We start from the raw sequence: 21911 nt of genomic DNA on the forward strand, positions 1-21911 counted from the left end.
ACCACCAAACTCGGACTCCTCCCCCTCCCCCCCTCCTTGAAAAAGTGTCCCCCCCGACCCGGTCCTTGAAAAAGTGTTTCTGCATGAAACTGGTCCCTGGTACAAAAAAGGTTGGGGACCACTGGGATAAAGTTTTACTGCTAGAATGCAGTGCTTGCCTTTTGCCAAGCTTTTCATTCATTCAAGTCCAAGAGTTTTATTTTGGTTTCATCCATCCATAGAACATTCTTCCAATAGCTTTTAGGCTTATCCAAGTGGACTTACATAAACTATAGATGGGTAGCAATGTTCCATTTGGATACTGATGGAGTTCAAACTCTTTGAGTTTTGTAACCTTTTCTAAACTGGTGAACATTAATAACTATTTTTCATAGTCCATAGACATTTCCTCTATTTGAACCATGCCACATAGGAGTTAGATCCTGACCAGCTCAAAGTTGACCCATCCTTCCAAGGTTGGTAAAATGAAGACACAAATGGATGGGGGCAATACGCTGGCATTTGTAAACTGCTCAGAGTGCTGTACCATTATGGAACAGTATACTCATACAGTACTCATATTCAATTATCATCCCATTGATTGAAACACATGACTTTAACATCTCCTTCAGAAAAAAATTAAGTAATTACAGAGTTTCACATATGTTTGCACTACGCAAATATGTGGTTTTGGATCATTTTCTTCAATAAGTAAATGAACAAGTATATTTTTGATTCAATTTTTAATTGGGTTCTTTTTATCTAATTTTAGGCTTTGTATGGAAAACTGCTCACATTTTAGATAATATTTATGCAAAATATTGAAAATTTAAAAGGTTTCAAAAACTTTTAAGCACCACTGTATCTTCATCTTCCTTTGATTTTCATGGCAAAGGAAAATGGGGGAAGTTTTAAAAACTATCATTTTGCAGAGATTTTGAATGGGTCCAGAAATGAGATTAAATTTAACCCATAGGTTCCATATTTCCAATTTAAAGCTGCAAAAATCAAGAAAAAAGTCTAATAGTTAAGGAACCAGATAAAAAATAGGAGCTGTGAATTCATGTCCTGCCTTGGCCATAAAAACCGGCTGAGTAACTAAGGGCCAGTCATTGCCCTCTTGGTCCAACCCACCTCACAGGGCTTTTACTGTGGGGAAAATAGGAAGAGAAAGAGAAGGGTGTGTTGGATATGTTCACTGCCTTGAGTTATTTGCAAAAATAATAAAGGCAGGATACAGAAAAATAAATAAATAAGTCTTCAAAAGCAAACTAAGACCAGATGAAGCACTGGTTATACAAACTGATTAGGAAGTTAGAACAGCTTTCCCTTCCAGAAATGACTACAGCATTTTAGTGTTTTGATCTGGGAGCTAAAGTAAAGAAGGAAGACATCATACTGTGATATAACATCATGCATTTGTATAAACAATATGAATAAAGAACTTCCTCTCTTCAAGAAACAACCACTTAAAACAAAATATAGGTGGAAACAGATAAAAGAAGTATTTCTTTACCAAATGCACCATTAAACTACAGAAGTTGATGCCATAAAACATGGTGATAACTATCAAGACACTGGAGGATTTTTATTATTAATATTATTTAAATTTATATACTGCCTGACTCTCAGTAATTCTGGGACATTTACAAACTGTTTGCAACATTAAAAATAAAACACTGAAAACATCAAGAAACAAAAAAGGATAAGATTAGGATTATTAATAGTTAAATTAATAGCTGTATAATGAATCATAGCTGTAAAGTTACATGGTTATCATTTTCTTGTTCATGCTTATGAGCTTCCAAAAGAATCTGTTGGCCAATATGTAATGCTAAATACTGAAATAAAAGAGCTCTTCCTTTATAGGTAGTCCTCAGCTTATAACTATGGCCTTAGAAAAAGTGATTTATAACCCATTCCTTCAATTATGATTATCACATCAATTCCATGGTCACCTGATTGCAATTTGGGTATTTAGCGATTTGTGCTGGTTGCAATGTCTTATGTGATCATGATTTGTGACCTACCCAGTCAACTTTTGACAAGCAAAGACAATTGGGGGAGCTGGATTTGTGTGATTCACTTAACTGAAGTAAAATGGATCCAGTCACATGAGACTTGCTTAATGACCATGCTTAGCGATTGAAATTGTGACCGTAAGTTGAGGACTACCTGTATTATTCTTAATTGATAGTGCTGGGATAATGTTAGTATTCATTCCCATTTAACTGCCATATTCTGCACTACTCATATTTCCACCTACTTTATTGCATTGTTTTTAACATGTTCATAAAAATAAACAACACCTTAGCTAAACAGGCATAGCAACTTATTGGTTTCATTTGCACATCATGCAATAAAGACATATCCAAAAGCATCCTTCCCCACAAGCTACAGCTACTTAATTTAACAGGAGACACCAAGTTGTTGAAAAAGTGATTCATATAGTTTCCCTGACCTGATACACCATTATTAGGCAGTAGCAAAATTGTTTTATCTTGACTGAATTATTTTTGTTAAATATGCACACTCCTTTCCAGGGTAATTAATTCTGCAAAGCATAGAATAAGAATCAGAAATAGTAGTAGGATCAGAGATGTAACAGTTTCCATATAGGCTCCATACATGAGCATATTTCCTCATGTGAATGCAACAACTGAAACTATTTTTAATAAATCCTGAAGGTTTACCCACAATTTAAGATAGGAATATTTGATAACCTTCACTTAGGTTTACAGAAAACTGTAAAACTATTTTTGTTAGCCTCAATTCCAAGGTTATATTGACATTTACAACCGCCTCTTAAAATGCCTTTTAAGAACAGTGTAAAAAATTTTGTAGTACAACTTTCCAAGATTTTTGGAAACCATTTAAATAATCTTCTTCCAATATAGTTGAGTCACTGATTCTCCTTTAGTGTACACTTCCTCACTGTAGCCTTTTTCCTTGCCACTCTTTCCAATGCCACAAAAATATTAAAATTAAGCAGTTTGTGTTTTCCAGTTTTCAACTAATTTGAATAGAAAGTAAACTTGAGATCAATATAAAAGTCAAATATTGATTTTAAAAGGTGTCTGGCTCATCCATAGCAATGATTACATGGAATCTCTGCATATTTGTACAATACTTAACATTGGAGAATGATATAAAGCATATAATCAACTACCATTCATACACTATAAATAAGGAATAAGCACTTGTAAGGTAGAACTTGGATAATTTATTATGGGAAAAGAGGGGCAAGAGATTGGTAACAATTCTAGGCTAAATATGACAATAGCAAGCCTGTAACCAACACCAATCCAACCATCCCCTATTATCGGGCTTTGTCACATCAGATATATAGTCAGTTCCAGGAGTTTGCCTCATTCCAAAAAGAGCCAAAAAGATTAAGAGATCATTTATGCTAGATGATTATATTTACCATATTCCCATCAGTCTTGGGGATGAGACCAGGGTGTCAAGAAAGTCAAAGTATTTTTGAAACCCTGTTTCTGTGCTTCAATACATCACATACATATAAAAAGGACTGAGGCTTTCACTGCCTCATTGCATCTACCATTATGACACTGGTTCCTTTTTACAAACACCTGTTTATTTATATCCTTAAAGAACTACTGCCACAATTCTCTGAAAACTTCATAGATTACTGTAAAATATGTTTTACACATTTATTTAACTCATTCGGAGCACAGAAAACTCTTCCAATGGTTCTGCTTAAAAGAGTTCATAAAGGTGATTAAACTAAATGATTTTCCTTGAAAAAAGGTGCTACAGCCACCCATACCAGATACATGGCCCCCAAAACCTTGTTTTTAGTTTGATTGCTTATTAATAATTTAGAATTATTTAATTAATTCACTTCTTTATTAGTTTCAAAGGAGCCAAAATGTTTTGCTTTCTTTTAGTATTATTACTCTGTATGTATGTTAAATGATTTACAATTAACAGTTACTGTTAATTTTGTAATTACTCTGTTGCTTATGGAGTAAATTGGCTATCTTTCACTACCAGTATATGGATATTAGTGATGATGTTGACAAAATAAACTATCTACTCACAACTGTCTGAACAAGTGTCCAATAAGTTCTACGGAATTATTTAGATATATAGATTTGTAGGGGTCCTTGGTGTTCTCTGAGTTTGGTTGTTGTCTTACAGATGTTTCATTATCAAACTAGGCAATACTGGAGTACTGATGATATTCCCCCCAGTTCAACCCCGAGCTACGAACATTCTCTTATATAGAGATTTCCCAATGAATGTTTCTATTTCCAGTTCAAGACTTCTGAATATGAAATAATCCCTCAGAAAACCAAAATTTTCATTTCAAAAATCTAGCACCTCATGTAAAACTTTAGTCTGCAACAAATATTAGCATAATGTGCTTTCTTTTTTTCTCAGGAACTCATAATGTAATATGGTTTACCTTTATAGGTAAATCACACCAATATGATTTGTTTCAGAAAACGATGAAGCATTTTGGCTCAGTATTCTGTGGAAATCAAACTTTTATTTAAATTAGGGTTATGTTATATGTAGACTAAGATTACAATTTCTCTAAGATAACAACCGTTTCTCATCTGTCTCTACTGAAACAAAGTTGGCTTAAAGGGGAGAACAGAAATGGATATGCATGTAATGTAATTGAAAAAGAAAGCAATGTGTGAAGGCCACTTTTTTCATACAATATAGAAAGCCTTAATTTTACTTATTACAGCCTAAGCTCTAATTTTTGAGATACATTGTTTAAGGATAATATTTTTTAATCAAAATTAGTCCAATTTTTTTTTAAAAAACTCTCTTTTTATGACCCTGTAATCCCTTAATTCAAGGTAAATAAGATTACAAAAGTTATTACCTTCATTCTAATTATACTTTATGCTCCAAGAATGCCCCTACTTACACAGGTATGTGCATATATCATATAAAATAAAAATGTGACTTACTTATTTGTGATTTTTTATGCAATATGAACCTAATCCAACAATTTATGTCTCATTAGAAGGTATTCAACAGTTACGAATTCTCTTTCCTATTGTATTGTAGGAAATTTGCAACTACCCCTCTCCTAGACAAATGAAATATCCTTGGAAATATTAAAAAGGCAGAATATTTCCCATAAAAGTAGAAACTCAAGAGGCAGAAGCTCACCCCACCACCTTTGTTAATGGGCAGGTCATTAAGGCCTGGGCCAGAGTATTCTACATAACAAAGGCCTCTACCCAACTCACCACCTGGCCTGGGAAGAGTCTGGAGAGCATGGGGGGGGGGGGTCCCAGAGCACAGGACCTTTTGTTAGGAAAGGAGGAAGAGTGAGTGAGTGAGTGAGTGAGTGAGTGAGTGAGTGTCTTCACCCTTGGAGAGCAGCTGGATCTCATTTGTCTGTTTGACCTCTAGCCGCACTCCACAGAGCCATGACCAACAGGACAGAAAAAGCAAGGGTGGGACCTTCTGTATATAAGAGGGAAAAGCCAAGCGGATTATGATTGAAGGGAGAGAAGAATTTTTTTTTTTTTTTGTCCAGTGTATCCCAAAAGCAAATCCCATGATTTTAGGTAATTGTGAATTTAGGCAGTTAGGAAGTTGTGAAGTAATAGGAGCGCCAGTACTTGCCTGCAGAAGAGCAGCAAGTCCTCCCGGATTTGAGCTCTTCCAAATCCGAGAACCTGAGCCAGAATAGGAGTGCCAGTACTTGTCTGCGGGGAGCAGAAAGTTCTCCCAGACTGTCTTTTTTGGGGATACCAAGTCCTCACAGACTATTTTTTCCCCAGTCCAAAAACCGTGGCCTGAGAATTCCTTCTGAGGGGAGTGCACATACTTTGTAAAGGGAACCAAAGTCTCCCCCAGACACCTTTTTGTCTGCAAACTGATAGCCGACTGACCCAACTAAGCCAAAGTGTGAAACCCCACACCTGAAGGGGAAACATGGGAAGCTGTAGTTCGAGGGTCCTGAATGGAAAACCCCCTGGGAGAGTTATTGGAGACTTGGGATGAACGGCAGATACCAGTCCTAGTTGGTATGAAAAAAAAAAAGGCTAAAAGGATATGTTAAAAATGGGCTTTCCTGAGAGATGACAGAGGAAGACAAATTCGGCTAAATAAAGGTACTTAAAAAGAAAAAAGAAAGAAAAGGGCAATATATAAACAGGATCACATGGGGGGGTTTGTTTCTTTCTTTGTCTCCACGTGGTTTGTTCCTTAAGATTTGTGCCTTCCCCAATTTAACTGAGAGATTTATTGTGGGAATGATCAGTGTGTAAGTAAACATCAGAGTTTTGTTTTCCTCTCTTTGTCCTTGCTTTTGTGTTTGTGTGTGTGTGTGTGTGTGTGTGTGTGTGTCTAAGACTTTGTGCGTCGTTGAGGTAATTGCAACTGTTAAGTGTCTCTGATCCCTTAAAATTCAGATGTGAATTTTAAATTGTTACGAAAGAATTGGAAGCATTGAAAACGTATTTGCCTAGTTTGGTCTGGCCAACTAGACTGGATGAAGAACAGAGTTCAATTTTCTTTCCTCTCTGTGCTTTTAAGAAAAATCCAAGGTTATTAGTGAATATTTTAAGTTCATTTACAAGAAAAGTTTCATCCTTGCATTTACTATGTGTTTAAATGATCTTACCTGATCATCTTTTTCTTGAAGCATGTGAATCCAGTTTTTTCCTTTCTCATCTGTTGTGTCTCCATTTTGTTGAATTGATGTATCTGTTTAGTACCTGCCATACTGACATGTTGTTTTTTCCTCCTCAAACTATGCCTGCAAGCTATCTACCCTCCCACCCAAATCTCTAATCCTTTTACAATGCCTTTCCTGGTAGAATTACCAGCAAAGGGGGGAGGGGACCCTTGTTCTTTGTCTTTCAGCCCTTCCATATGTGGAAACAAGATGCTGCCCCCTAGAGACATTCCATTCATTGGAGCCAGTAATTGGGTTTGGATCCAGCCTCCATTGAAACCAGAGTGGGGCAGACCTTCCCAAGCCTGACCACCCTTACCACTAAGCCAAGCCTATGCCACTCAGAGACATGAAGGAAAAGACCCTGAGATGGATCAGTAAAAGACCAAAAGACTATTTTCAATCCCCAGAAGACAGTTAGAAAGATTATGGGGGAGGGTAGAAATTCATTGTAATGTGAAATTCATTGTAATGTTTTCTTTCTTACATCATTTTTATTGTAATCAGTCTAATGTACTCATGTAAGGACTGTATTTGAGAGTGGCTGACCCACCAAGTTCTGAACGTCATGGACTTCTGTCTGGAGGGAGGGAAAATTGTCCAGCATGTTTCTATTATCTGTATTGTAAAAGTAGTTGCATACACAAGGCAGAATATTTCCCTTAAAAGGGAAGTAGAAACTCAAGAAAGGCAGAAGCTCACCCCCCACCTTTGTTAATGGGCGCGTCATTAAGGCCTGGGCCAGAGTATTCTACATAACAAAGGCCTCTACCCATCTCACCACCTGGCCTGGGAAGATTGCATCAGCCAGCACTCAGGTAGAGCCATGTGTTCCAGACAAAGCCTACAAAGTTAGCTAAGATCCCCATTGACAGCCAATGGGATACATTTCTTACATAGGAACAGGAAACACTAAGGTGGGGTCCAACAGAGGGTATATAACTAAGGGTCGCTCAGCATCTTGCCCCCTTTTTTTCCTTCACCCAACATCTTGAAGCATGTGATCGTCCTTTTCACTTTGGACCTCCAAGCCATGTGGTCCAGTCCACCATTAAACCATCTTTCCAAACAGCCTCCATGTTTCCAGTGTCTTTCTCCCCACTTGGAACTGAACCCAAAAGGATATTTCTTCCAACAGTATGTTGTTACATTATACTCCATTTATTTAGATACCAAAGAACCCTTCCTAATATTAATATTATAGTATTATTAGCAAAAATCTTTACAATTTGGCTTCTCTTTCAAACTCTGATTTAAGGAACAAGTGTCTTCAAAAATGGAGAATATGCATGCTTGTCATACAGTTTCTTGGATTTGATCCTAACTTACTCAGAGTGAAATTTTGAAAGAAAAATCTACCAACAGTTTGCAGAGGATACAAAGTCCAAAGTTAAATTAACCAATCAAGACAAGGAAAAAGGAAAAGCAAACCAAAATTAAGTCCAAAAAATAGTATGCGAAGCTGTTTAGTGAATAAGATTATTTGGGGCATGTGTCCACACACTTTCAGGTATAAATAATGATTTACAAAACATACATATACAGTCCACATCAAAACCAAAAATGACAAATTTTGATTTAATGCAATGTGTAAACCAACAGATGTCTGAACTGTAAAGTATTAAAAGCACAGGACAAGAAAAATTGTGCAAGCGAAGGAGTATACATATTTATAGTACCATTCCATTACTTGAGATATAAAAATTGCAAAGGCTATGTCTAGACAAGGCCTCTAAGAATAATAAAAACAGAAGGCCTTGATAATATTGCTAATATTCCTTAAATTGGGATTCTTTTTTCCCCAGTACTATTAAAGCCCTAGATTAGAAGTGTGAAAATTCCCTATCAATTATCTCATTTCCTGAAAGCTATTCAATGTTTTAATTCATTTTATAGTTGATTGCAATTACATTTAGTTTCTGATAAATAATTTGGGGGTTTTCTACCAACTTCTAGGTTGCTTGAAGCTTCTAGATAAAAGAATAACAACCAGTCACCAAGATAAAATTAAACAAATTTAAAAATAAATATTTTTAGACCAATGCTTTCATTATTCAACATTATAATTTAAATTGATTACATACCTTCACACCAACTGCAACATCAGTAACAATGCTGGAAAGAAAGAAAAATCAGATTTTAGAAGAGAAAATGTATTTTTCTCTACCAAGGCAAATATTTTTCATAAAATCAAGTATTCAGTTTGCTATTTAACTTCCTTTTTATTTAAAAACTAAGGAAAATTGAGAATATATTTTCATTTTCATATTAGTATATTTATATTATCACATTAAATTTATATGCCATCCATGTTGCTAATTCAAAGCAGCACTGTCATATTAAGGTAAATGATGTGTTGAATAAGAAACAGATTTCTTCTTCTCTGCTCTTTCCCCAGAACTTTCTACAGAGTTTCTCAAAATCTGTTGTGATGGTCCCCTTCCTCCACAGCAGATTGGACATATGATTAGTTATATAGAGGCGTTTCCATACAAATGAAATTGGTACACTGACAAAATTTGAGCGGCTGCCTTCTACCAAGAAAATCTGCCTGTCCCACATGCTTACATGGGGAAGGCATGCTCTAGGTTCCTTCTTTTAAATATGAATAAGTATCTACAGCCTTTTTTGTAATTGCTCTTGTTCTCTGAACAATCTTCCAGTTGATGTGTGACCTGCCCCAACTCTGCTTGCATTTAAGACTTGGCTTTTCTTCCAGGTATTAGGGACCAGTTGAATTGATCCCTCTTTAGTTATTCTGTTGTGATGGTCAGTCACTATTTTTCCTGCAGGGATGGGGAACCTTTTATGGCTCACTCAGGAATTCTGGGAGTTGAAGTCCATAAGTGATAAAAGAGCCAAGTTTCCCTACCCCTGATTTAGGCTGTGGCTGGTCCTTCTCACTCCCAATGTTCTTCCCCACAGCCCATTATATCTGCCCAGAGTCATATTGTTTGTGTTAGGTGTCCTTATAAACCTACCTGTAGTTAATTAAGAAGTGAAGTGCAGTTAAGCAGACCAAGTTATTTTTTATACTTATTGTATTAAAATTCCAGCTTAAAGTGTTTTGATTCATGGCACAGTGAATAGCATCAGAATAAAGAATACCCCATATGCCACCAACACATAAAATGGAATTATGATATGCAAAGGGGTTGAAAGGGGTTGAAACTAATATATTTTAAACACTGTAATTATACTGTAAAACCTAACATCTTGAGTTCCCTTAAATTAAGTTTATATGAAATTAAATACAAATCACACATCCCTTTAAAAATCTGGGGTGTGGGTTTGAGAACATTATTATTTATATAATCAATTTGCAAACAATTAAACTGAGGTTCGTCAAATGGCTTAAGGGAGCCATATATGATGAACTGTTCATCATATACTTAAGGGAGATATATTTGACTCCAAGATGGGGTTTTGATAAGTGCCATACAGTATAGCTATCAAAGAACCAGTTTTTGAATAAGATTTCATTTTATGAAAATCGCCACAATCATGCTTGGATACTTCTCAAAACCCCATAGTGATTATAAAATTACATTGAATTATCTTAGAAAACGCATCTGAGCAATGAAGTCATTGTTACCAAGCTGATTATCAACAGCATGTCAAGCAATAATCATAATACCATGTTATAAAGGCAATTTGCTAAATTTATTTACCAGCATGCACTAGAAGTCTAACAAACATTTTATATATGTGTGTGTGTGTGTGTGTGTGTGTGTGTGTGTGTGTCATTCAGCTTTGTTCGGGTATTTTCCCACGTCATTGTAGTTGTGCTTTTAAAGTTGTAGCAGCGTTTGACGGGAATCTCATCTGCCATCATCAGGCTTCGTCAGACGAACACAATACAGAAGCCTGATGATGGCAGATGAGATTCTGTTGAAACGTTGCTACAATTTTAAAAGCACAACTACAATGACGTGGGAAAATACCCGAACAAAGCGGAATGCCATACATGTAAGTACCCATGAAAACTTCACACACACACACACACACACACACACACACACACACACACATATATATATATATATATATTTTCTGAGGTTCTCACGGGTATTTGTATGTGGATCTTTGGTTGTTCGGGTTTTCTCCCGCGTAAGATTCGAAGGATCTAGGCAACGTTTCGATGAAGTCTCATTCATCATCTTCAGGCTTCTGTCTTCAGCTCTGTGCTTCTCAGAGAAGATACTTCGAATCTTACGCGGGAGAAAACCCGAACAACCAAAGATCCATATATATATATATTCTTAAGTTTTTGCGGGTAGTTACATGTATGGTATTCAGCTTTGTTTGGGTATTTTCCCACGTCATTATAGTTGTGCTTTTAAAGACGTGGGAAATGACGTGGGAAAATACCCAAACAAAGCTGAATACCATAGATAGATAGATAGATAGACAGATAGATAGATAGATAGGGGGAGAGAGAGAGAGAGAGAGAGAGAGAGAGAGAGAGAGAGAGAGGAGGATATATAGATATAGATATGTTTTCTTAAGTTTTTGCAGGTATTTATATATATATGGTATTCAGCTTTGTTCGGGTATTTTCCCACGTCATTGTAGTTGTGCTTTTAAAGTTGTAGCAATGTTTAACCTTTAAAAGCACAACTACAATGACGTGGGAAAATACCCGAACAAAGCTGAATACTATACCTGTAAGTACGCGCGAAAACTTAAGAAAACATATATAGAGAGAGATGTGTGTGTGTGTGTGTTGGCTGTCCAACTCTGGTGGATTTCAGGCAATATACAGTACTACAGGGGAAAACAGCTAAAACATAAAATCAGACACACCAGTCCAAAGTAAAATAATTTGATGAACCATAAAATGAACAAAACTAAACCACAAGAATCAAGCCTGGCCTGGGACGACACTTTCCAGAACTCTAGGAAAGTTCAGTTGTCATGGGAGAGGGAGGGGGAGATATGTTGTTCCAGAAGGTGGGAGCCACAACAGAAAAGAACCGCTTCCTAGATCCCACAAGATGACAACGTTTAATGCAGAGAACTTGAGAGTGAGCCCATTCTTGTTATTGGAAATAGGCTGTCTCCCAGATATCCAAAGCCTACTAAGCTTTATAGGTAATAACTATATAAAACATTATCAAGAATGGACTGAACAAAAGTAGAACATACCACTTTAGCTCATTGTAACTATTGTAGTTAGTCACACAGTTGCATATTTAGACTGGATTTGGCATTTTTATCCACCTATTAAGTCCTTTCCGAGGGCCTGGGATAGGTAGATATTGTGTGATGGTGTGAAGGTCCCAAATAAAACTGTTTTTTGTAATTGATTGATGGTGTTCAAGTGATGCTATACATGTTTTGAGATTGGCTATCACTATTGCTACTATTTTTGCTTTCTTTTACAACATATTATTTTGAAAAAAAAAATGAAATCAAAGCTGAATGGTGGGATTATCATTGAAGCAATCTATACCTGGGCAATCCGTTATTCTATATACAGCAAGAATAACTGATTGAACCCAGATGGAATTTGATAACTTGGATTGGAAGCCAAAAGAAAATGACAATGCACAAACCTTGTACCCCAAAAGTGACATTGATCAAATGTATCTGGCAAGAGTTGAGGAGTATAGAATTCCTACAAGTGAAGCAAACTGGAGAAAGAAAAGTATGGCCTGAATGACTACATTAAGAAAAGCCAGAAAGCCTTACTGAAGGAAGTCAGTCAAGGAAAGCTCTCGAAAACAACAAAGATGAAGACTGAATACAGAAAAGAAACAATTGAAAACCAATTTGTTAATTGGAAGAACAAGGCAATACATGGGCAATACTTGAAGAAAATAGATTCAAAAGTCTATATGGAGTGGGTTAAAATCAAGACTGTTAAAGAAAGAAACTGAAGGCTTTATTTTAGAGGCTCAAGAACAAACTTTATCAACTAACTGCATTATGGCGAAAATACAACATGCAACAAACAATGGCAAATGTCACCTTTGTAGCAAAACATATGAAATAACTGACCTTTTAATCAGTGGCTGCAGCAGGAGCAAAATTTTACAAATTACAAGCAGTGTCATGACTGAATTGCCAGAGGTTTGGATTTAAATGTAGTAAAAACTACTGGTACCATCAAACTTGAGAAGGTTTTGAAAACTGAGCAGCTCAAGTTATTATGGGACGGTAAGATCCAAACAGAGAGGAATTCTAAGAATAAATGGCAGTAGAAATTCTGAACATAGAAAACCAAACAAAAATGAAACAATCCAATGGAAAGATCTATGGTAAACCCCAATAGACTATAACGAAAAGGCTGGATGGATAAAAGAATCTGAAGATGAATTTAGTAAAAGAAAATTGAAAGAACTAATAATTACAACAGAAATGATTAAAAATTAAGAACTGGACATCTCTTGGAAATTATCAATTGCATGGCTTTTGGCTCAAATATCTAAGTAACTTAGATCCAATTATAGCTAAATATATTAATGAAATATTGCACAAAGGAGACATCAGCAATTCTGGCAAAACATACCCAATTCAAAAATACCCAGCAAAAGGGACATTAGTAAACTATACGACAAAAATATGCTATCCTACAATGTTTAATCACCGGCCTAGTAGTGGACAATATTCAAGATTATTTAGAAGAAAATAACATCCTTCCAATAAAACAAAAGGAAATAAAAGGAAAAGCAGAGGTACAGAAGATCAACTTCTAATTGGTAAAATGGTTTTGAAGAATTACAAAAAGGTGAAAACGAATTTACATGTGGTCTGGATTTATTATAAAAAAGACCATTTGATTCATTACCACATAGATGAATTATCAAATGTTTGCAAATAATAAAGCCATTAGAATGCTTATAGAAAAAATAATGAAGTAGTGGAAGACAGAATTGTTGGTTGGAAATGAAATATGTGGGCTTGTGTACATTAGGAGAGACATCTTTGAGGGTGACTTAGTATCATCTTTAGTATTTGTCATTGCTACAATATTTGAAGAAAATATTGGATATCATATTACAAAAATGCTAACAAAACCTCACATTTGGTTTATATGGATGATTTGAAACTTTATGGAAAATCAGAAATCAAAATCCAGTCACTGATAAATACAGGTGAAACTCGAAAAATTAGAATATCATGCAAAAGTTCATTTATTTCAGTAATGCAACTTAAAAGGTGAAACTAATATATGAGATAGACTACATGCAAAACAAGATAGGGCAAGCCATGATGCGTCATAATTGAGATGATTGTCTTACAGCTCATGAAAACCCCAAATCCACAATCTCAGAAAATTAGAATATTGTGAAAAGGTTCAATATTCTAGGCTCAAAGTGTCCCACTCTAATCCGCTACTTAAGCCATAACACCTGCAAAGGGTTCCCGAGCCTTTAAATAGTCTCTCAATCTGGTTCAGTAGGAATCATAATCATGGGAAAGACTGCTGACCCGACAGTTGTGCAGAAAACCATCATTGACACCCTCCATAAGGAGGGAAAGCCTCAAAAGGTAATTGCAAAAGAAGTTGGATGTTCCCAAAGTGCTGTATCAAAGCACATGAATAGAAAGTTATATGGAAAGGAAAAGTGTGGAAGAGAAAGGTGCACAAGCATCAGGGATGACCACATCCTGGGGAGGATTGTCAGGAAAAGGCCATTCAAAAGTGTTGGGGACTTTCACAAGGAGTGGACTGAGGCTGGAGTCAGTGCATCAAGTGCCACCTCACACAGACGGATCCTGGACATGAGCTTCAAATGTCGTATTCCTCTTTTCAAACCGCTCCTGAACAACGAACGTCAGAAGCGTCTTACCTGGGCTAAAGAAAAACAGAAGTGATCTGTTGCTCAGTGGTCCAAAGTCCTCTTTTCTGATGAGAGCAACTTTTGCATCTCATTTGGAAACCAAGGACCCAGAGTCTGGAGGAAGAATGGAGAGGCCCACACTGCAAGATGCTTGAAGTCCAGTGTGAAGTTTCCACAGTCTGTGTTGATTTGGGGAGCCATGTCATCTGCTGGTGTTAGTCCACTGTGCTTCATTAAGTCCAGGGTCAATGTAGCCGACTACCAGGAGATTTTGGAGCGCTTCATGCTTCCTTCCGCAGACGAGCTTTATGGGGATGGTGACTTCATTTTCCAGCAGGACTTGGCACCTGCCCACACTGCCAAAAGCACCAAAACCTGGTTCAATGACCATGGGATTATTGTGCTTGATTGGCCAGCAAACTCGCCTGATCTGAACCCCATAGAGACTCTATGGGGCATTGCCAAGAGAAAGATGAGAAACATGAGACCGAACAATGCAGAAGAGCTGAAGGCTGCTATTGAAGCATCCTGGTCTTCCATAAGACCTCAGCAGTGCCACAGGCTGATAGCTTCCATGCCACACCGCATTGAGGCAGTAATTGCTGCAAAAGGGGCCCAAATCAAGTACTGAGTACATATGTATGCTTATACTTTTCAGAGGTCCGATATTGTTCTATGTACAATCCTTGTTTTATTGATTGCATGTAATATTCTAATTTTCGGAGATTGTGGATTTGGGGTTTTCATGAGCTGTAAGCCATCATCATCACAATTATGACAAATCATGGCTTGAACTATCTTGCTTTGCATGTAATGAGTCTATCTCATATATTAGTTTCACCTTTTAAGTTGCATTACTGAAATAAATGAACTTTTGCACGATATTCTAATTTTTTGAGTTTCACCTGTATGAGTAGTCTTCAACCTACAACCATTTGTTTAGTGACCAAAGTTACAATTGCAGTGAAAAAAGTGACTTATGACCATTTTTCACAGCATCCCTAAGATCATGTGATCAAAATTTCAATGCTTGGCAACTGGCTCATATTTACTTATTAAATAAATGATTCATAAACAAATAACTAGCTTATATTTATGACAGTTGCAGTGTCTAGAGATCATGTGATCACAGTTTACAATCTTCCAACAAACACAGTCAAAGGGGAAGCCAGATTCACTTAACAATCATGTTACTAACTTAACAACTGCAATGATTCACTTAAAAATTGTGGCAAGAAGGGTCATAAAATGGGGCAAAACTCACTTGACAACTGTCTTGCTTAACAAAAGAAATGTTGCACTCAATTGTGATTATAAGGCACGGTCTACCTGTAGGGTAAGAATATTCAGCACAAAATATAGCAATGAGATTTGGCCTAGAGATATGTGCTACAATAGCAATAAATTGGGATAAAAACACGAACAGTAATGGAACTGAAACACATAAAATGAATACTCCAGCCATCAGGAGCCATCAGAATGAAACCTACAATTATCTGAGCATTTTACAGTTGGATAATATCAAAGATGGGACAAGTTAACAATGTGATAAGTAAAGAATATATCCAAAGTCTGAGAAAAGTACTAAAGAAAACACTGAACAGTGGGAATACCATCAAAGCCACCAATAAATGGTCCATACCTATGATACACTGCTTGAATTATTAACTGGACACAAGTTGAACTGAACAGCTTGGACTGAAAAGCAAGAAAGTTAATGACTATTCACTATGTATTACATCCCATAGTAATATTAATAGATTATATGTGCCATACAGAAATGGAAGCCGAGGTTTACTTCAAGTCAAATAAACTTTCAAAGAAAAAAACCATACCTTATATAAAAGATAGCAAACAAGCATCGAACCAAGTTCAAAATTGGAACTTATTGTATGTATAGGAAATAAAACAAGTATATTGAAATAATATACAATTATTTCAAACAGAATAGAATGCTGGCAAGGAAAAGCATTGCAGTACATGGTTAATTTCTACAAAAGATCAAGAGGGAAATGGAAAAAGATAAAATCTGGCAATGGCTTACAACTGGCACATTAAAATAAGAAACTGAAGGCTTGATTTTGGCTGCTCAAAAGCAACCTATTCAAACTAATGCAGTCAAGGCCAGAATTGAAATATCATCAAATGATTCGAAAGACAGACTGTGCAAGGAGGCAGAATGAACAGTAGATCATACACTCAGCTCATTAAGATCACACAAACTGATTATATACAACAACACAAGTCACCAAAATAGATGTTTCAAACTGAAACATCTGTAAAAAAATGATCTGCCAGTAATGAAAAATTGATGAAGCTTACAGCTGAAAAAATAGTAGAAAATGAATTTTGTGTCATTTCTGAATACAAACTGATAAAATCTTGGCTCATAACACACCAGAAATAACTGTGGTTGAAAAAAAGAAAGTGTGGATTAATGTGGCAATACTAGGGATATAGTAGGATAAAAGACAAAGAATTGGAGTATCAAGAGCTGAACTTGAACTGGAATGATTATGGCAAAAAACTGGCCTTGATTGTTATTTGCACACAAAAACTGGCCTTGATTGTTATTTGCACACAGGGCGACATACCAAAAAAATATTAGAAGGTATTTAGGAAACCTGTACATTAATACAATTTCCATCTGTCAAATACAAAAGGCCATACTGCTAATAAATTAGGACTAGATTCTTGGGTAGAACTTGACATGTATGAAGGCCAACACCAGCTAAAGAACTGGCAGGTGTGATTTCATATTATTGTGTGTAGTAATAATATAGGTACCTAATCTGAACCAATTTCAAGTGACCGACAGCTCTCAACCAGGAACTTCCCTAAGGCCCATATTCGAATACTCTCACCTCCTCCTGCTTAAAATGGCATACAGCTGTATTCCCAAAGCAACTTTAAATACTGCAGAATTATAAGGGTGATAAAAAGCCATCTTTCTTGATGCCCATGATTGGGAGCCGCTTGGCTTCCAATAAAATAAGAGGGCCTGGTCGTGAGCCTGCGGCTGCAGACTTTACCCACCCAAATATCTTATCCCGCCAATAAGAGCGCCCTGGTGTGTGTTGTTTCCATATGGCGGACACCCCACAGCCGTTTCCTCCCTTCGGCTCTGACAGGCGGTCTGTTTCCACGCATACAAAGAGGCATCTTTTCTGTCTCGGAGGAGGGGGGGAGAGAAGGCCGCAGAGCAGCTCTATGGGGGAACAAAAGAGGAAGGAGTCCGCCTCCTGCTGCTCTCCGGTCCCTCGTCTGAGGGGAGGGGAAGGGGGGTGGCTACAAAAGCGGGCCAGGGACTGGTGGGGCACGAGCTTTCTCCAAGCCCGATTGAAAAAGAGGGCCGCTCTGGGTGGGGGCGGGGGGGGGGTTAGGACGGGGACCAAAAGAATCAGAAAGTGTGTTAAATCCACTCCTTCAGCATTGAAGGCCTCGTTCTGGTTTCCCTCAACCCCCACTTGGATAACCCGGCATCTCAGGAGAGCAGCCATAGGATGATGCCTCATGTCAGCGCCTCAGTTGCTGCCGCGGGCCCAAATCCCTGAGAGAGAAACCAGAAGCGGTCGCGGGGGGAGGAAGAGGAGGGGGAAAGCCGTCTTCCCGTCCACCTTCCCTCCCTCCATATTAAAAAAAAACCACACACACCCCTTCTTCCTCTCATCCCGAAACCTCCTGGCTCGCACACCGCGAACCAGCCGGCCGAGGATGAAGGGGCTGAGGAAGAGCCTAGCACAACAAGGGATGCGCGGCCAGCTCCCCCGTCAGATACGATGCAAAGACAAGGCGGGAGAAGTGGCGGCGGCGGCGGCGACACAACTCCTCCTCCCTTTCTTATTCCCGGCCGTCGTCCCTCATTCACTCCCTCACTCACCCGTCCATCGCCGAACAGGACAAAGCGCTGGCGACCAGGGCAGGGAGCCGCGCAGCTAACGAGTAAAGAGAGGGAGCGAGAAAATGGCGGCCGGGCCCCAACGGAAAACACCGAAGGTTGCCGAGCTCTATTAGGTTCTGCTCCCCATCAAATCGGCGTTCTTTTGTTCTCAATGAGCATGCGCGCAGTTGGCTCGGGCATGCTCAGTCCACAAGACTGAGGGTTTGAGGGTTTTTTTGCCCTCAAAAGATTAGGAAGGTGTAAAGACAAGGGAAATGGAATGTGCATACCCGAGGGGAGGGTAAGGTGGTCCTCGGATTCTGTGTTTCGGTCATTATAATATTGAGGCAAAGGCATTTATTCAGGATCTTCTTCCGAATTATATTTATTTACATAGGAAGATGCTTTTCAGAGTAACTCATTTTGATCTGAGAAACCATTTCATACCTACACTGGGCCTTCTCCCCCCGCCTTTGGTGTAGTAAATACTGAGTAAATATCCACAAAATTTTGCTAGACTCCAACCACATCTTCAGTCAAAGATACAGTTTCTTATTTCTTATTTGATTAGCATTTTTGTGACCCAAGCCGGTGAAGGTTTTTGCATATTGCTCAGACTCTACTAAGTAAAAGTTTGGAAAATACAGGGAACACTGAATTTTTCAAAAGTCCCTGAATTTGCCTTTTAAAAACACGAGAGTTCTTCTAAGGCATGAGATAATCATTGTGGTTGCATTTGTATATGCCTTCCCATATATCTCTTTAGAGGCATTTCAAACACAATTGTATATCAGTTACTCCAAAATTGAATATTTAATTTTATAAATATGTCCAAACCATTTCCACAACTTCTAGGGCAAATTTGAGTACCCAAATGGTAAAGAGGCTAGGAACAACATGATTAAGTCCTGTTTTCATTGTTTCTCCTAACCAGGGCTTTATTTTGGGGCTCATTATGCAAGATTATGCAAGATCATAATCAGCATGTGTGGAGGAGCGTAACTTGACATTTATTTACCATTCTGTAAATATTTACATGTTGCTACAGATAGTTCTTGATTTGCGACCACAATTGAACCCAAATTTTCCATTGCTGAGCAAGACAGTTCTTGAGTTTTGCCCAATAACTTGCCACAATTAAGTGAATCACTAGATGTTAAGTAAGTAACATAGTTCTTAAGTGAATCTGGCTTCCTCATTGATTTTGCTTGTCGGAATATCACATCATGTGACCACATGATCCTGGTATGAGTACATACCAGTTGCCAAAGCAGAATTTTGATTACATGACTAAAGTGATGCTGCAATGGCTGTGTGGGGAAAAAAACAGTCATAGGTCACTCTATTCAGGGCTGTTGTAACTTTGAATGGTCATTAAATGAATGGTTGCAAGTCAAGAGCTACCTATATTTGTATTTTAACGTGGATGCTTCAGGGAACCAACTTTCATTGGCTCTCTTTTTATTGATTCATCGTCACTTACTATTGGGGACCATAGGAAAGCAATGAGCTGCCTCTTGCAGTGAGCCATGGATTGCTTAATGGTAATTTACTTTGACAGCACAATTGGCTGGAGTGATCCAATATCCTGAACTATAGACAACAACTAAGTTTATGCATCATACTTAAGCCAAAAGTAAATAGACCACATTGTGGCTAACAATATACACCCAAGCACTTTGTGACCTAGCTCCATAAGTCATGCAAGATTATATAAACAAACCAGAAAACCTTTGTGCAAACATAGTATACAAACCAGTAAGGTAGAAGTCTACCATATTATCTGTACCTGGTCACTTTGTTAGAGGTTGTATTGATATGGTTTATGTGCACAACATCTTCAGGATTCTTTTCATAGTTCACAATTTATAGCTGGGTTCACACATTCCGCTAAGTAATATTTGTTCAATGAGACAGAATAGTGTCTAACTCATAATGGCTAAACTAATATATTAATACAAAATAAACCACATTATAACTTTAGTACTTAGTTCCAGTCATAGATGCATGCTGTATATTGGCAAATAAAAATGACAAAATAATGGAGACAAAAGTGATATGTGCCACCATAGAAGTGTGCAGTGCACGTTACTGAGTCCTTTCAGAATGTGGGAAAAGATGTTGATACAGAAAGAAAAACAAGTAAAAATACAAAGGAATCTACTAAGAAAAGAGGTTGCTAATTTTGTAGATTTTTTTTTTCCCACCACTATTTTTATAAATAACTCAATGTGGCAAACATCTAATAAGCTTCCTATTTTCCTCACAACAACCCTGTGAGGTATGTTGGATTGAGAGAGAGTGATTGATCCAGGGTCACCCAGCTGGTAGACCAAGCTGGCTTAATATGTAGTTCATATGCAGTGAAATTAGCTTTGCTAATATTTCAACATATTTTGGTTGGTAATCTTATGCTTACCTTATGAATACAGATATAACATTTCCAGGAATTTGGAAGCCATGAAGAAAAACATTATTTGGGAGGGAAACTGGATTTCAAAGGGAAAATGCAATATACACATTTTTTTAGTATCATTCACGAATACATAATTACTATGCTTTCTAATTAGTACATTTCAAATTCTTTGACCTTATTTTATCATTTGCATTATGTGTCTGAAAAACCAAAGGTCTGCAATCTATTGAAGCAACTTTCTTTATTCTTTCACGTTTATTTGATTTAGAATGAATATTTTCAAATATAGGCCAATTTCTTTCAGCTGTTACGTTTTAAAAAGAAACTACTAGGAAATATCCATTTTTCCCCAGGTGCTCAGAGAAAGCAAAAAATATCAGAAAAAGGATTTTGCTGCTTTTTAAAAAAAACTTCTTTAGGCCTTCACATTTCTAGCCACGAATAAGTTTCCCTGTGCTAAATGGCATTTCTGAGTAAAGATTACCTAAAAAAAATTTTTAGAATAGAGAAAAAAGAATTACCATGTAGAAATAATTATTACTACTCTCCCCCCCCCTTTCTATATTCAGATGTTCTGATTGCTATTCAGTTTGAATCTCTGGCCTCCTGCAGCTTTTAGAATTAACACTGTCCCAGGAACGGCTGCCAAAGAAGACAGCTTGGATTTTCTTTATCCAGCAGATGTTGATGTCCCTTGCAATTTTTTCTGGTCCTGATGGCATATGCAAAAGGCATTGGGAAAGAATAGGTATTAGATTGAAATGCTGCCAAGAAAACTGCATGGATATATCCATGTAACCGTTAGGAGTCAACTCTACTGAAGGAAGTTTTTTACCTTTTAAATAGGAAATGAAAAATTAATTCAGAATTCGTGTTTTTTAAGGGTAAATTCGTGTTTTTTAAGGGTAACTAAAAAAAAAAGAGCTGGATTCATACCTTGACAAAGCTACAATTTGCTATATTTTGTAGATTCAACAAGGGATTGGCTTCTCATCACACGTAGTTAAATGAGAATAAACCAGAAGTGACTTTATTTGCCCAGCCTATTAAGTCACAAGGCACAATAATTGAGTTCATACACCAAACCAAAAATAAACTGCATTATGGCTTAGCGAGAAGTGTGAATCCAGCTAATAGCTGTTGAAATTGCTTCATGTTTGACAACTAAAG

General features: G+C 37.3%; 1 protein-coding gene across 8 annotated transcripts in view; it reads right to left on the reverse strand.

Annotated features, from left to right (window-relative positions):
* Nucleotides 1–21911, reverse strand: part of PTBP2 (polypyrimidine tract binding protein 2) — a 169513-nt gene that overhangs the window by 54790 nt on the left and 92812 nt on the right. For 4 of the 8 annotated variants that reach the window (XM_087930184.1, XM_087930183.1, XM_087930182.1 and 1 more), the window contains exon 3: nucleotides 8740–8770. In XM_087930184.1, coding sequence (XP_087786310.1) covers nucleotides 8740–8770 — 31 coding nt within the window. Of the gene's footprint in view, nucleotides 1–8739; nucleotides 8771–18325; nucleotides 18491–21911 lie in introns of those variants that run through there. The other 4 variants (XM_026700337.2, XM_026700336.2, XM_026700335.2 and 1 more) reach the window with 2 other exon arrangements.

The sequence above is a fragment of the Pseudonaja textilis genome, chromosome 3 (assembly GCF_049901715.1).
Source record: "Pseudonaja textilis isolate UNSWEBS1 chromosome 3, rPseTex1.2, whole genome shotgun sequence".
In the NCBI taxonomy this organism is placed as follows: Eukaryota; Metazoa; Chordata; class Lepidosauria; order Squamata; family Elapidae; genus Pseudonaja; species Pseudonaja textilis.